This window comes from Ahaetulla prasina, chromosome 1, assembly GCF_028640845.1.
Source record: "Ahaetulla prasina isolate Xishuangbanna chromosome 1, ASM2864084v1, whole genome shotgun sequence".
Lineage (NCBI taxonomy): Eukaryota > Metazoa > Chordata > Lepidosauria > Squamata > Colubridae > Ahaetulla > Ahaetulla prasina.
Window position 1 is genome coordinate 320812341 of NC_080539.1, and position 15371 is coordinate 320827711.

The 15371-nt window shown below is 39.1% G+C and overlaps 1 protein-coding gene across 1 annotated transcript in view; it reads right to left on the reverse strand.

The window, feature by feature from the left end:
• Positions 1-15371, reverse strand: part of NEK9 (NIMA related kinase 9) — a 43625-nt gene that overhangs the window by 26365 nt on the left and 1889 nt on the right. Inside the window, exons 2-5 of the mRNA XM_058162373.1 lie at positions 11444-11621; positions 10711-10766; positions 3760-3830; positions 660-765 (exon numbers count right to left, since the gene is read on the reverse strand). Of these exons, the coding sequence (XP_058018356.1) occupies positions 660-765; positions 3760-3830; positions 10711-10766; positions 11444-11621 (411 nt within the window). The remainder of the gene's footprint in view (positions 1-659; positions 766-3759; positions 3831-10710; positions 10767-11443; positions 11622-15371) is intronic.

Consider the following 15371-nt stretch of genomic DNA (forward strand, 5'->3'; position numbering starts at 1 on the left):
GAGCCTCTCTAGGAGTCCGAGGAGGGTGAAAACGGCCTTACCCCCCCACACACACACACACACACCGGAGGTGCTCCAGAGGCCAGAAATGGCCCGTTTGCCAACTTCCGGTCTCACCGGAAGTTGGCAAACGGGCTGTTTCTGGCCTCCAGAGGGCCTCCGGGGGGTGGGGAAGGCTGTTTTCACCCTCCCTAGACTCCTAGAAAGGCTCTGGAACCAGGTGTGAGAGAAAAATGGGCCTACTGGGTCATTGCGTGCCAAGAGTGGGGGTAGTGGGGGGGTTGTGCATGCATGCACGGTGCGCATAGAATTATGGGTGTGGCCATGCACATACACGACCCCCCTCTCCTCCCCTTCTGGCATGTGATGGCAAAAAGGTTAGCCATCATTGGCCTAGAGAAAGAGCCAGGCCTTAAATTCCTTCCTAAAGGACCATATGGAGGAGAGCAGCCATATATTTATTTTAAAAATCTACTGAAAAACATATAGATGTGAATTCAAAGAACTCAAAACATCTGAATTGCAAATTTAGGTACTTTTGTTAGAAATAATTCAGAAGAGGAAAAAGTAAGAAATAAACAGTTGATCATATTTGAAGTGCATAAAGTCCCAAACAGCTGAATCATCATCATCATCACATTCGTCCTGCAGCCACTTACAGTTTCAGCCATGGAATACTCAGAATTCAATTTTTTTGCTAAGCCATAGTCCCCCAGTTTTATGAGATTTGCTTTGGTGAGGAAGATATTCAAGGTCTTTATATCTCTAGGAAAGAAAGATTGAGATATAAATATTTATATCAACAGACACAGAACGTTTTAAAAAAATAACATATTCACTTTGTTAACACAGGTAGTCCTTGACTTACAACAGTTCATTTAGTGAGCAAAGTTACAATGGCACAAAAAGTAACTTATGACCATTTTTCATACTTATGGACCGTGGCAGCATCCCCATAATCATGTGATCAAAATTTGGATGCTTGGCAACTGACTCATATTTATGACAGTTGCAGTGTCCTGGGATCATATGATCCCCTTTTGTAACCTTCTTACAAACAAGGTCAATGGGGAAGCCAGGTTCACATGATAAAGTGGGCACAAAATTTTCAGGAGCCAATATTATTGGAAACGTGGGAAAAAATTTGGGTTAGAAATGTTAAATTCACGCAGGCACAGAATCTGAGGGAAAATTTTTATAAAATGTTTTATAGATGGCATCTAGATCCTAAAAAATTATCGTGTATGTATCCAGAAATGCAAGCAAAATGTTGGAGATGTAATTGTGATGACGCTACATATTTTCACATTTGGTGGACTTGTAAGGACATAAAGGCCTTTTGGATAAAAATTTGGTGGATTTTACAAAATGTTCTGAAAAAGAAGATAAAGTTCCTGCCGCAATTTTTCTTGTTGGGAATTATTACGGATTGTACAGTAATTGAGACTAAATTGATTTTAAATCTAATAACTGCAGCAAGATTACTAATAGGACAATATTGGAAGAAAAAAGAAGTACCAACAATACAAGAATGGATATTGAAAGTTGCCAATTTGGCTGAGATGGCGAAGATATCAGCCTTTTGAAAGACAATACGCAAGAAAGATACTTAAAGGAATGGAAAAATGGATTGACTATATTCAACGTAGATATCAGACTAAGAGTTATCAGACTGTTTTGAATGATTATGATGTATTATGTTTGATTGCTTTGGGGGGAAGTTAGGAATTGATGATTGTAGGGGTATAATTAAGTTGGGACGAAAATTTTTTAGCATATGCTTGTTTTATTTTTAACTATACCTTGTGCTCGTTCCGGGAAGTCGGGGGGGGGGAGGGGGGTTGCGAAGGGAGGGGGGAGGAGGGGGGGAAAGGGGGAAAAAAATTTTTTGTAAAACTTTTTGAATAAAAAAAAAACAAAAAAAAAAAACAAGAAGACAACAAAAATGCATACTGCAAGTTTCTATAGTGCCAAAAAACCTGGAGTATCATTTAAAATAGGGATTGCATATAGCACTTTATGGTTGATTTCATTCTTTATTAAGTAAACAAAATTAAATATTAACAAACCAATTGTGATACAATATGAATATATAGTATATATGTATAGTTTTGACTAATATATGAGATTCCAAACATGATCTTTATTAGCAATTTTAATGATCACAAAAATTCTTCATCCACTTAACTCACATCTTTATTATTAATGTATTATCATTCTTAATGATGAAAAATGCCAGGCAGTTAAAGGCAATAAAAGATGTAAGAAAAGACACTGGGGCCAATGAAGAAATCAGATGATCGAAAGATGTAGTACAGCAAATGCTTAACCTCAGAACAAGTGTCTTTATGCAAAATGCCTTTAAGTTAAAGATAGAAGCTATTTCACTAGCTAATAGTTTCCATACCATGTAGAGTCAGACAATCCTGAAGAATGGTTCATAAACCTTTTAATCATTAATTCTAGTTTTATAAGCAGTAAATGAAATAAAAGGGCAAAAATTGGTAAAATTAATGTCTGAATTTTGTACATGTATATTTGTTTCTAAACCACTTTAATCTTATTCAAGATTTAATGGTTTGAAAGCAATGAATAGTTAATGCTAGCATATTGTTGCTTCTTCATCTGAGGCCTAGAAGAATGCATTTCAATGTAAATTCATGGCAAAATCCTTGATTTAAAAAAAAATTCTTAAAACTTTTATGAAGCATCTATGTAAAAGAACAAAATTGTTGACTCAGCCAAGGTTGACTCAGCCTTCCATCCTTTATAAGGTAGGTAAAATGAGGACCCAGATTGTTGGGGGGGCAATAAGTTGACTTTGTAAAAATATACAAATAGAATGAGACTATTGCCATATACACTGTAAGCCGCCCTGAGTCTTCGGAGAAGGGCGGGGTATAAATGTAAACAAACAAACAAAAAATACTTCCACAATTTTTTAAAAAAAGTTTAACAAAAAACTATAACCTCTTGGGCATTCATAAGAGTATCTGAGGCCTGTATTTCTAACTGTATCATTTTTATTCCAAGGACTAGTTTTTTCCTAGATTCTGCTACTTGAGAGTGTTATCACCAAAGAAATTCAGAAAAAGAGGAGACAGTTAAAATGAAAATAAAGTCATTTTAATATGGCTTCAGAATGGGATAACTTATAATTGTAAATAATGTTTAATGTTATTATGGTCCAGTGGTTAAAAAGTTAATATGAAGCAAAATTATAAAATGTCAAACAACAATTACAGGAAATAATATGCCAATCTAAATAGTTTGCTTTACGGTTAGAATATTTATATATTTCATTTATATGATGCTTTTTCTACAAGGAGCTCAAGGTAACACACATGGTTTCTTCCCAATCAATTTTAACCTCACAGCAGCCTTGTGATAATATACTAAGGCAAACATGATTGGCTCAAATTCATTCAATGAGCTTCACTGCAGAACAGGAATCTAAGGCTAACTTGAACTCTCTGTATTCGTTATCTTTTATGTCATATGGAAACTATAAGTATTCAGTTAATATTATTTTCAATTAATATTCAGTTAAATAATATTAAATATTAAATATTAATATTATGAAAATGCTTGTCAGATGCTTGGTGCTGCAGAATACGGTCTTTCATATATTTGGTTGTATGCAACTTGAGGAACTCTCATTTAATTATATAGGAATATTTATCTGCCTTTCCTTTAAGAGAAATTTATCAGAGTCAACAGACAGAATTTTTGCCTTCTTTTGCACCTAAGTTAAAGTACCTGTGAAGAATTCCTTCTCTGTGGATACAGCTCACTGCTGATGCAATTTGAAAGAGGTACCACACTACCATCTGCAAAAAAAAAAAAAAAGTTCACATAGAAAAAAAAATTAGGAGACAAGCACAGGAAATATTCTAATTGAACTTTTCTTAAGAAAGTGGTTTTATCATTTAAAAGCAACTCAATATTGAGCACCTTTCCAGAAAGTTACCTTTCTGGAATTATTAGTTCATAGTTTTCAAATGGATAATGGATGCTAAAGAAATTTATACCTTAATAACAAAAATAACTAAGAGTATGAACTGAGATTTCAAGCTGTTGTAAAAAAAAATTCATGGTGGTCTTTATACTCCTTAATTCGAACTTTCAGCTATCACACCACCATTCTATACTTAAAACATTTCTTTGAATAAAACATCTGTATTCTATCACTGTCTCCCTTTTACAGACATGTAAAATATTGAGCAACCACTGAATATAATCTGGGTCTTTATCATGAAGAACTTCTTATTTTAATAAAATGGCCTTTTAAAAATAAAATGGCTTTAAAGTGCTAAAGTTGCAATTCAAAACATATTTTGGAACAGAAAATATGCCTCACTGGACACAGAGAACATATCGTATATGTAATCACATTTTAAACTGATATAACAATAGTCCAACAATTGTATATGTAAAAACAAATGCATGAATCTTTCTGCTTAGCAATTAGTTTTAGGAGTGCAGAAAAAGTTGTTCTATTCTTTTAAATATGAAATGTAAAAGAAAAGTATTCTAAGAGTTGTGGCAGTAATAAACAAATTCTTATTAAAGATGTTAGGCTATAGTCATGTCACTGTAATCAAGCAGACTCATAAATCCTTTAAAAAGTCATATCAAGTGTGGAATCTATAGTATAGAATAGAATAGAATAGAATTTTATTGGCCAAGTGTGATTGGACACACAAGGAATTTGTCTTGGTGCATATGGGAGGGGCAGATATGGCGGAAGAGGGGGATCGCATCATGTTTGGGGGGCGCGCCCTCGCTGTTTGCAAGCGACTGCGCGCTCCGGTCCCTCTGCCTTTTCCCATTCCCCGAGTGGTGGGAATCCTCAGGGCCTTGACCTTCGGCTGATGTTGTGCAATGCCAGGTCCGTAGTTAATAAGGCCCCCCTCACTTTAGATCTGATACAAGAGGGGGGTGCAGACCTGATGGGCATTACGGAGACCTGGTTGGGCACGGAAGGGGGGGGGTTCCCCTCGTTGAAATGTGTCCACCGGGCTTCCGAGCATTTCATCAGCCGAGGGTTCAAGGCAGGGGTGGAGGAGTAGCGGTTATTATAAACGAGAATCTGGAGCCGAGGGAGGCCACTGTCCCGCAGATAGCCGGTTGTGAGTCTCTCTTTGTGCGGTGGGGCCAAGGGTTACAGGTGGGTTTGCTGATCATGTACCTGGCTCCCTGCCACGTGACAACAGCCCTGCCTGAGCTGCTCGATGTGATAGCCGAGTCAGCAGTTGATACCCCCAGGCTTATGGTCATGCGGGATTTCAACTTGCCGTCGGTAGGCGAGACATCGTCGACAGCTCGGGAGTTCATGGCCTCCATGGCAGCCTTGGACCTAACCCAGTTAGTAAATGGGCCCACACACACTGGGGGACACTCGCTGGACCTGATTTTTGTCTCGGGATAGTGGTTGAATGACCTGAAAGTGGGGGATTTAGTCATTACTCCCTTGCCATGGACGGATCATTCGCTTCTTCGCCTGGACTTTCGAACCGCAAACCCACACCGCAGGGAGACGGAGCCAGTTCGGTGGTTCCGTCCCAGGCGCCTGATGGACCCTATCGGGTTCCTGACGGAGCTTGGGCCGATCCCTGAGGATCTAGCCCACAGCTCGGCCGAAGAACTTGTTGCCGCCGCCTGGGAAAGGGCGGCGACGGGAGCTTTGGACCGCGTCGTACCTTTGCGGCCTCTGACCCGGCGCTGCTCTCAACCAGCTCCTTGGTTTTCCGAGGAGCTGAGAGTGATGAAGCACCGGAAAAGACGCCTAGAGAACGCCTGGAGAGCCAGTTGTTCCGAATCTGACCGAACACTAGTGCGGTCACATATTCAGGCCTATCTAGTGGCGATAGGGATGGCAAAGCAGGAATACTTTTCCGCTCTTATCGCATCGGCAGATAACCGCCCAGCCGCTCTGTTTAGGGTGACCCACTCCCTTCTTTTTCAGGGAGCTCGGGAGGACCCCTTGCAGGGACGTGCTGAGGAATTTGGAAGGTATCTGCACGATAAAATTGTTCAGATCCGGGACGGGCTGGATACTGATTGGGTGGTGTCAGCCTGCCCCAGATCAGTGTTTGAGAAAATAAAGACCCAACTCCATCATGTTGAAGAAATTGGTAATTTATACCAAACAAGTCTGTATGCAGTACAAGCAAAGCTGGAACTGGAAGTAAAACAAAACCACAGAGTCATATTCTCTCCTGAACCCTCCCCCTACTAGAGGTCAATACAGTAATAGTCCAATGTCTTCTACCTCCTTGGCCACGTGTAGTTTCACTTCCGATATTCTCCCTCTGTCAATCTTCTGGATGGAATGTGGAGCCAGCAGCTACCGTTACATTCACGCGCCAAAACAATTCAAACATCTATTTTAAAAAGGCTTTTTCCCTCTCCCACACATGCAATGTCAGCCGACGCTGGAAACAGTGAAAACCTCCCCCCTCCTCCATAAAGCATGTAAGACACTCAGTAGAGCAAACTTTTAACAAGGTAATAAAACAATCAGATAATCTAGTAGGAGAAATAAACTTAATTAAAGCGGAGGCTGACAGGTGGATTCAGATGGGACGACAGAGGCAGGTCTTGAGAATATTGTTTGGGCGGAGTTCGACTCTGTGACTCCTGATGACATGGACAGGATACTGGGAAGGTTGAATGCTACCACGTTTATTGGACCCGTGTCCCTCCTGGCTGGTGTTGGCCACCCAGGAGGTGACATGAGGTTGGCTCCAGGGAATTATTAGTGCTTCTTTGATGGAGGGAGTCTTCCCAGCTGCCTTGAAAGAGGCGGTGGTGAGACCCCTCCTTAAGAAGCCTTCCCTGGACCCGGCTATTTTGGCTAATTATCGTCCTGTCTCCAACCTTCGCTTTGTGGCGAAGGTTGTTGAGAGTGTGGTGGCATGGCAGCTTCCCTGGTACCTGGAGGAAACTGTCTATCTAGACCCGTACCAGTCCGGCTTCAGGTCTGGGTATAGCACGGAGACGGCTTTGGTCGCGTTGGTTGATGATCTCTGGAGGGCACGAGACAGGGGTTGTTCCTCTGTCCTTGTTCTGCTGGATCTGTCAGCGGCTTTTGATACCATCGACCATGGTATCTTGCTGCGACGGTTGGAGGGTTTGGGAGTGGGGGGCACCATTTTTCGGTGGTTCTCCTCCTACCTCTCCGACTGTTCACAGACGGTGTTGACAGGAGGGCAGAGGTCAACTGCTAGGCAACTCACTTGTGGAGTTCCGCAGGGGTCGATCCTCTCGCCTCTCCTGTTCAACATCTATATGAAGCCGCTGGGGGAGATCATCCATGGTTTCGGGGTGAGTTGCCAACTGTACGCTGATGACACTCAGCTGTACAGTTCCACCCCGAACCACCCCAACGAAGCCGTTGATGTGATGACCCGGTGCCTTGAGGCCGTTCAGGTCTGGATGGGGACGAACAGACTCCGACTCAACCCATCCAAGACAAAATGGCTGTGGATACCGGCGTCCCGGCACAGTCAATTAACTCCATCTTTGACTGGGGGGGGCCGAATCGCTGGCCCCCAGGGAATCGGTGCGCAATTTAGGCGTTCTCCTGGATGCACGGCTGTCTTTAGAAAACCATCTGACGTCCGTCGCCACGGGAGCTTTTTATCAGGTTTGCCTGATTCGCCAATTGCGCCCTTTCCTGGATCGGGACTCGTTATGTACAGTCACTCATGCCCTAGTTACTTCCCATCTGGATTACTGCAATGCTCTCTATATGGGGCTCCCCTTGAAGAGCACCAGGAGGCTCCAACTGGTACAGAATGTGGCCACGCGGGGGATTGAGGGAGCTCCTCGTAGCTCCCATGTAACACCTCTCCTGCGCAGGCTGCATTGGTTGCCGGTGGTCTTCCGGGTGCGATTCAAGGTTCTGGTTATCATCTTTAAAGCACTCCATGGCATGGGACCGGGATATTTACGGGACCGCCTACTGCCATCAGTAACCTCCCATCGACCTGTGCGCTCCCACAGAGAGGGCCTCCTCAGAGTGCCGTCGGCCAGACAATGTCGGCTGGTGACCCCCAGGGGGAGAGCATTCTCTGTGGGAGCTCCTGCCCTGTTGAATGAATGGGATTTTAAGGGAATTAATTTTATTTACTATTTTTACTCAGATATTTTTAATTCTTCGGCTTATTGAATTAGATTTTTAATTGTTTATTGTATTTTAAAGTTTTTGATATTGAAGTTTTATTTCTGCTGTACACCGCCCTGAGTCTTCGGAGAAGGGCGGTATAAAAATACGAATAATAAATAATAAATAAATAATAAATATGCTCTCAGTGTACATAAAAGAAAAGATACGTTCATCAAGGTACAACATTTACAACACAATTGATGATCAATATAAATCATAGGGATTGCCAGCAACAAAGTTACAGTCATACAGTCATAAGTGGAAAGAGATTGGTGATGGGAACGATGAGAAGATTAATAGTAGTGCAGATTTAGTAAATAGTTTGACAGTGTTGAGGGAATTATTTGTTTAGCAGAGTGATGGCTTTCGGGAAAAAACTGTTCTTGTGTCTAGTTTTTCTGGTATGCAGTGCTCTATAGCGTCGTTTTGAGGGTAGGAGTTGAAACAGTTTATGTCCTGGATGTGAGGGATCTGTAAATATTTTCACGGCCTTCTTCTTGATTCGTGCAGTATACAGGTCCTCAATGGAAGGCAGGTTGGTAGCAATTATTTTTTCTGCAGTTCTAATTATCCTCTGAAGTCTGTGTTTTTCTTGTTGGGTTGCAGAACCGAACCAGACAGTTATAGAGGTGCAAATGACAGATTCAATAATTCCTCTGTAGAACTGAATCAGCAGCTCCTTGGGCAGTTTGAGCTTACTGAGTTGGCGCAGAAGGAACATTCTTTGTTGTCCTTTTTTAATGATGTTTTTGATGTTAGCTGTCCATTTTAGATCTTGCGATATGATAGAACCTAGAAATTTGAAGGTTTCTACTGTTGATACTGTGTTGTCTAGTATTGTGAGAGGTGGAAGTATGGAAGGGTTTCTCCTAAAGTCTACCACCATTTCTACGGTTTTGAGCGTGTTCAGTTCCAGATTGTTTTGGTTGCACCACAAGGCTAGTCGTTCGACCTCTCGTCTATATGCGGATTCGTCACTGTCTCAAATGAGACCAATCACTGCTGTGTCATCTGCGAACTTCAGTAGCTTAACAGATGGATCGTTGGAGATGCAATCATTGGTGTACAGAGAGAAGAGAAGTGGGGAGAGCACACAGCCTTGGGGGGCCCCTGTGCTAATTGTACAGGTATTTGATGTGATCTTGCTTAGCTTCACCTGCTGCTTCCTGTTTGTTAGGAAGCTTGTGATCCACTTACAAGTCTGTTCCGGTACCTGAAGCTGGTTTAGCTTAGTTAGAAGAATGTCTGGAATGATGGTATTGAATGCTGAACTAAAGTCTACAAAAAGGACCCTTGCATAGGTCTTTGGAGACTCAAGATGTTGTAGGATGTAGTGCAGAGCCATATTAACAGCATCATCAGTTGATCTATTTGCTCGGTATGCAAATTGCAAGGGGTCTAATAGTGATGGTTTTCAAGTAGGAAAGCACTAGTCTTTCAAAGGTTTTCATGACTACAGATGTTAAAGCAACTGGTCTGTAGTCATTCAGTTCCTTGATGGTGGGCTTCTTCGGCACTGGGATGATGGTAGAGTGTTTGAAGCAAGAAGGAACATAGCACATCTCTAGTGATTTATTGAAAACATGGTTGAAGATGGGGGCCAATTGGTCAGCACAGACTTTTAAACAAGAAGGAGTTATCTTGTCTGGGCCTGAGCTTTTCCTGGCTTTTGTCTGTGAAATAGATCCTGCACTTTCTTTTCTGTGATCACTAGGGGTTGTGAACCCAATGAAATGGGGTCAGTTGTAGGAGGCTTGCTGTTGTTGGTGTGTCTGAGATGGGGGTTGTGGAGATAGGTGGCTGTAGTTTCCTTTCAAACCTGCAGTAAAACTCATTCAGATTATCTGCCAGTTGTTGATCACCTTCAGCCTGGGAAGGAGGTTTGCCATAGCCGGTGATATTTTTAAGAGTATCACACAAATATTTAAAATGTACATAATACAAATATCTTTTTTACATATACTTTCCTACAGATCAGTGCAAGGCAATGACATAGGCAAGGTGTCTTCCATATAATCAGATTGGAGTTTTCCATTTCGTTACATAACTTGCTTACTATACAGCAGTTGCTGGAGGGTGACACAACAATCCTGCATGATATACTCACAAACCTCTTGATGGCATTTGCAGAGTCCCTACATTATTATTTTTTAAGTCCCTGAGATTATCAAATCTCACAAGACCTCAATATGAAAAAGACTTTGCCTTAAAACTCCTATGAATTCACATTTCTACACAAGTACACACAATATATCAGTATTCACAAAACTCATAAACTGTGATAATCTGGTGGCATTTGGGTTATTTTAACTTTTTTTTATTGTAGAGATTATTTGCTCCCTGCCTCTATACAGTTTGATAATAGTATTGGACTACTGTTTCCAAAATTCCTATACTGGCTGGAAATTATGACATCTATAGTTCAACATGCCTGAGATAATCTGGTTGAGGAAGACTATCTTAAAAAACAAATTAAAGACCGATCAAGTGAATAAAAAAGAAGCAGACTGCCCTTTGTCTCCCAACGTTTTCATTACCTCTTCTTCAAACAATGTATCTTTTTGTCGTAGGATCTTATCATAGAGATTTCCACCTGTAAGTAGAAAAGAAAAATACTGAGTTATAAATTTCATACATTCTCTTTCTGTGTATTAAAAATCCCTCAGGGGATGTTAATGTTTTCCTAATTTTTTCTATGGAAAACAGAATTCTCATTTCTGCTCTAGTCTTTGCTACTGCTGCCATCTTTAATCCAAACCTCAAAAGATGTTACAAATAAAAGTTCAATAAACTTAGGAAAATAATGAAATTTAAGTTTAAATAAATAATGATTCCTTTGATGCTAATAATCTGCAAAATTAATTAGAAAGACTATAGAGTTTGCAAGGAAGGAAAAATGTAATCCAAAATATTTAATACAGGAGAAGGGAGCACCATGGATGGCTTAAAATAAAGAGATTATTTGTCATTGTACGGTACTTTTAATTTTCTTTACTCTGTTTATTCTGCAAATCTCCTCAAATTGGCTGTATATTTAGTACCACATCTTTCTTGTAATTAGTTCTGATTTTAAGTGTCTCTTATTCAGCAACTACAGAGTATATATCTCTGAAACATAAATGGCAATCCTGCAGTGTAAATTTGGTTTGCATTTGTCAATCTACCTGTAGCTAACATTTATAAACAAAGCACAGATTCTCTCTGTTCCATCTCTCCTTGCAGAACTCAAGACAGAAGATAGGTTTGCTCTTTACAAGACGTTGTTCTCACCATTACAGTACTCCAGTTCAATCAGCAAAGTGGTGTTGTCCATGAAATGATTGTAATAAGCAATGATATTATCATGTTGCAACAGAGCAAGAATAACAATCTCATTCAAAGCATCACGCCGCTCTTTTTCTGACAATCTGGTAAGATCCACTTCCTTCCATACTACAAGTGAATCGTCCTGCAATTTAAAAAGCCTGCTTAGTTAAACGTATACTCCAGATAATTTACAAACATCTTAAAAATAACATTTATTTCTTCAGTCATCCAAAAATTAAATATGGGATTCAAATGCTCATTCCTTATTTCTGATTCCAAAAACTAACCTTTTCTTCCTTTTCAGTAATAATTGAATATTGTCAGTTTTTCAGACATTACTCCAACCTCAGCTTTAAACAGTAAAACCAATTTGATAAAGAATATTGCTATATCAAATTCTTGTGATAAGATTCTAGATCAAATTATTCAGTTAATTTATTAATTGAAGGTGTTGATTACCATCTTTAAAGCGCTCCATGGCTTAGGACCGGGCTATTTACGGGACCGCCTACTGCCACAAACAGCCTCCCACCGACCTGTGCGCTCCCACAGGGAGGGCCTCCTTGGGGTACCATCAGTGAAACAATGTCTGGCGACCCCCAGGGGTAGGGCCTTCTCTGTGGGGGCTCCTGCCTTCTGGAACGAGCTGCCTCCGGGGCTTCGCCAACTCCCCGACCTTCGGACTTTCCGCCGTGAATTGAAGACTCTTTTATTCCGTCGAGCTGGGCTAGCCTGATTAAGTAATTTTAAATGGGGTTTTAGTTTTTATATTACTTAGTTTTTAATTTTGGCCACTATTTATATAAATTTTAGTTTTGTTTTTATTGTATATTTATTGTATCTTTTAAATTGGCTGTTAACCGCCCTGAGTCCTTCCGGAGAAAGGCGGTATACAAATGCAATTAATTAATTAATTAATTAATTCTGGTAGCAACTGCAGCTATATTAAGGATTTTCAAGTTGTCTTTAATGAACTATTAAAAAATTATTTTAGATATAGCATTCAAAAATTATCCACTCTTAGAAAATACAGTTGTTAATGATGTTAAATAATTAATAGACTGTAACAGCGTTATGAAAGATAGAAATCAAAAGACCTGCCTGGAATTGAGTTGAAATCACACACTGTAAAAAATATTTCCGCCTTCACACATATTTAATTAACTGATTATACCCTAATACACCTTTTTTCTCAGAAAACCAAATAGAATATCTTGGTAAGCAAATCCATATAGCCCAAATTTACCGGATTTCACCCTCTTTACCCAGATCAAAATTTATCTGCCTCTATCATGTGGATTCTTTAATAATCTTATTTGAAATGCCTTTCTTAAATGTTATGCTTGCTTTGTAGTTTAGCCCTAAACTTTGCTAAAATGTAATGCAGCACTACAGTTTTTTCTTCTATACTGTTATTTTTTTTGCCATGGAAAGGAAACTGCTGGAAAGGAAGCAACTTTTGTACGACTTCAATATTTTATTTTCAAATATCCTCTTCTTTAATTTTCTAAAAACAAAGTTAAAGAAAAGATTATGCTAATGACCTTTCTTTCCTATGCTAAATGGCAGTTTGGGAAGCAATTCAGCCAGGCAACACAGCATAAGAGCAAAATGTATTTCTCCATTATCTTAATTCCTCATACAGCAAATATTTTCAACTGAAAAAAATCATTTTCATAATTCCAACTCCATTGAGCAAGATGTTATTTTTTGCCCTTTATAATTGAAATAATCACACCAATTTCAAAGGAAGTTAATCCAGCTAAAATTTTTGAAGCCTTATATGCAAAAGCATCCTGAACCCAGTCCAATTTTTAATATCATAACCCCAACTAAGCATACATGAATTGTCAAAATATTTCAGTGTTGTTTCTTCTGTTGCAATCAGAGTTGTTATCTCTGCTACATGATTTGCATAGTTATGAAGTGTCATGTGATATAACTTTTCTACAAGAATGCATATTCCTTGAAGGAATCTATACTTTTTTTATGCATCCCCAAATAGCATATAGTGTATGATCAACTAAAAAAGCTGTATATGAAGTTCTGGGGCAAACTGTGGGAGCCCAGTACAATAAAAGAATTAAATATAAATAAATATATTGCCACCCAGAGTCACATTATTCAAGTTCGGTGGCCATTTTTTTTTTTAAATAAATAATGAGGAGACAAGGATTCACTATGCAAAGAGAGAACATTTTGAAAATAAATTCTGCAAATATATAATTCCATCCTTATTCACTTTCTATGTCATCTGAAGAAATATTTGTTCACTAAAACCTTTGTGCTGTGAATTTTGTGTTTTACTATTTGACCCTATTTGACAGGGTTTAAAACTACTTAAATTATGAATAGAATAGAATAATTTGGCCAAGTGTGATAGACATACAAGGAATTAGTCTCCATGTACATGCAAAGCAACAGAGTACGGTAATTTGCAGATTTGCAGAGTAATTTGCAGAGTAATTTGCAGATCCCTCGCATCCTGGACATAAACTGTTTCAACTCCTACCCTCAAAACGACGCTATAGAGCACTGCACACCAGAACAACTAGACACAAGAACAGTTTTTTTCCCGAAGGCCATCACTCTGCTAAACAAATAATTCCCTCAACACTGTCAGACTATTTACTGAATCTGCACTACTATTAATCGTTTCATAGTTCCCATCACCAATCTCTTTCCACTTATGACTGTATGACTATAACTTGTTGCTGGCAATCCTTATGATTTATATTGATATATTGATCATTAATTGTGTTGTAAATGTTGTACCTTGATGAACGTATCTTTTCTTTTATGTACACTGAGAGCATATGCACCAAGACAAATTCCTTGTGTGTCCAATCACACTTGGCCAATAAAAAATTCTATTCTATTCTATTCTAATAATAATCATAGTACTACCAATAAGAGGGAGTAGTAAAGAAGGTAAAAAGGATAATAGTAATATTACATCCATACAAAATGCGTAAATATACATAGACATTAGATTAGACAATACAGATAGTCCTCCACTTACAACAGTTCATTTAGTGACTGTTCAGTTACAACACTTTTGAAAAAAGTGCCTGATGACCATTTTTCACTCTTATGACAACTGTACCATCCCTATGGTCACATGATCAAAATTGAGATGCTTGGCAATTGCTTCACGTTTATGAGAGTTGCACTGTCCTAAAGTCCATGTGATCATCTTTCCAATCTTCTGACAAGCAGTCATGGGAAAGCCAGATTCAGCAACTTATTTAACAACTACTTGCTTAGCAACAGAATTTTTGGGCTCAGTTGGACTGCTTGTATAAGATATATAATAAATATCTAAATTATGTTATTTAAATACAGTATTGGAAATGGTAAAGTTGAATCTGGACCCAGGCTAGTCAGAGTTTTGTTTTAGAAGTTGATCTTTTTGCTATATGACACAAAGACACCATGTACAGACATGATCTTTAGATATGCACAAATTAGACCTCTACTATTAATACCTGCCTAATAAGTAAAAGGAAGGTGATTTAGAAAAGAAGTACTCAATATTGTACTTACTCACCGCTCTTCCTTTAGGGCCTTAAGTTTAGTTTCACAATAAATTGTTTACAAAATTGAGAAAGGTTAAAAAAAGAAGACTATAGACTATGGAAGAAGAATTAGGAATTATAGCAACAACAAAGTATTTGTGAAAAGTACAAAATTCCCTATACAAAACAGAAAAAGCTGGATGAAAATCTATCAAACCAATAAAAGAAAGTCAGATAGAAATGTTTGCAGTAGAAGGTAATGGGACACATATTGTGGAGTAGCCAGTAGAGTTATACTAGATCAGACCAAAGGACAATCTAACCTCGCATGCTGCTTCCACAAAATGGCAAACTACATGCCAAAAGAGAACCAA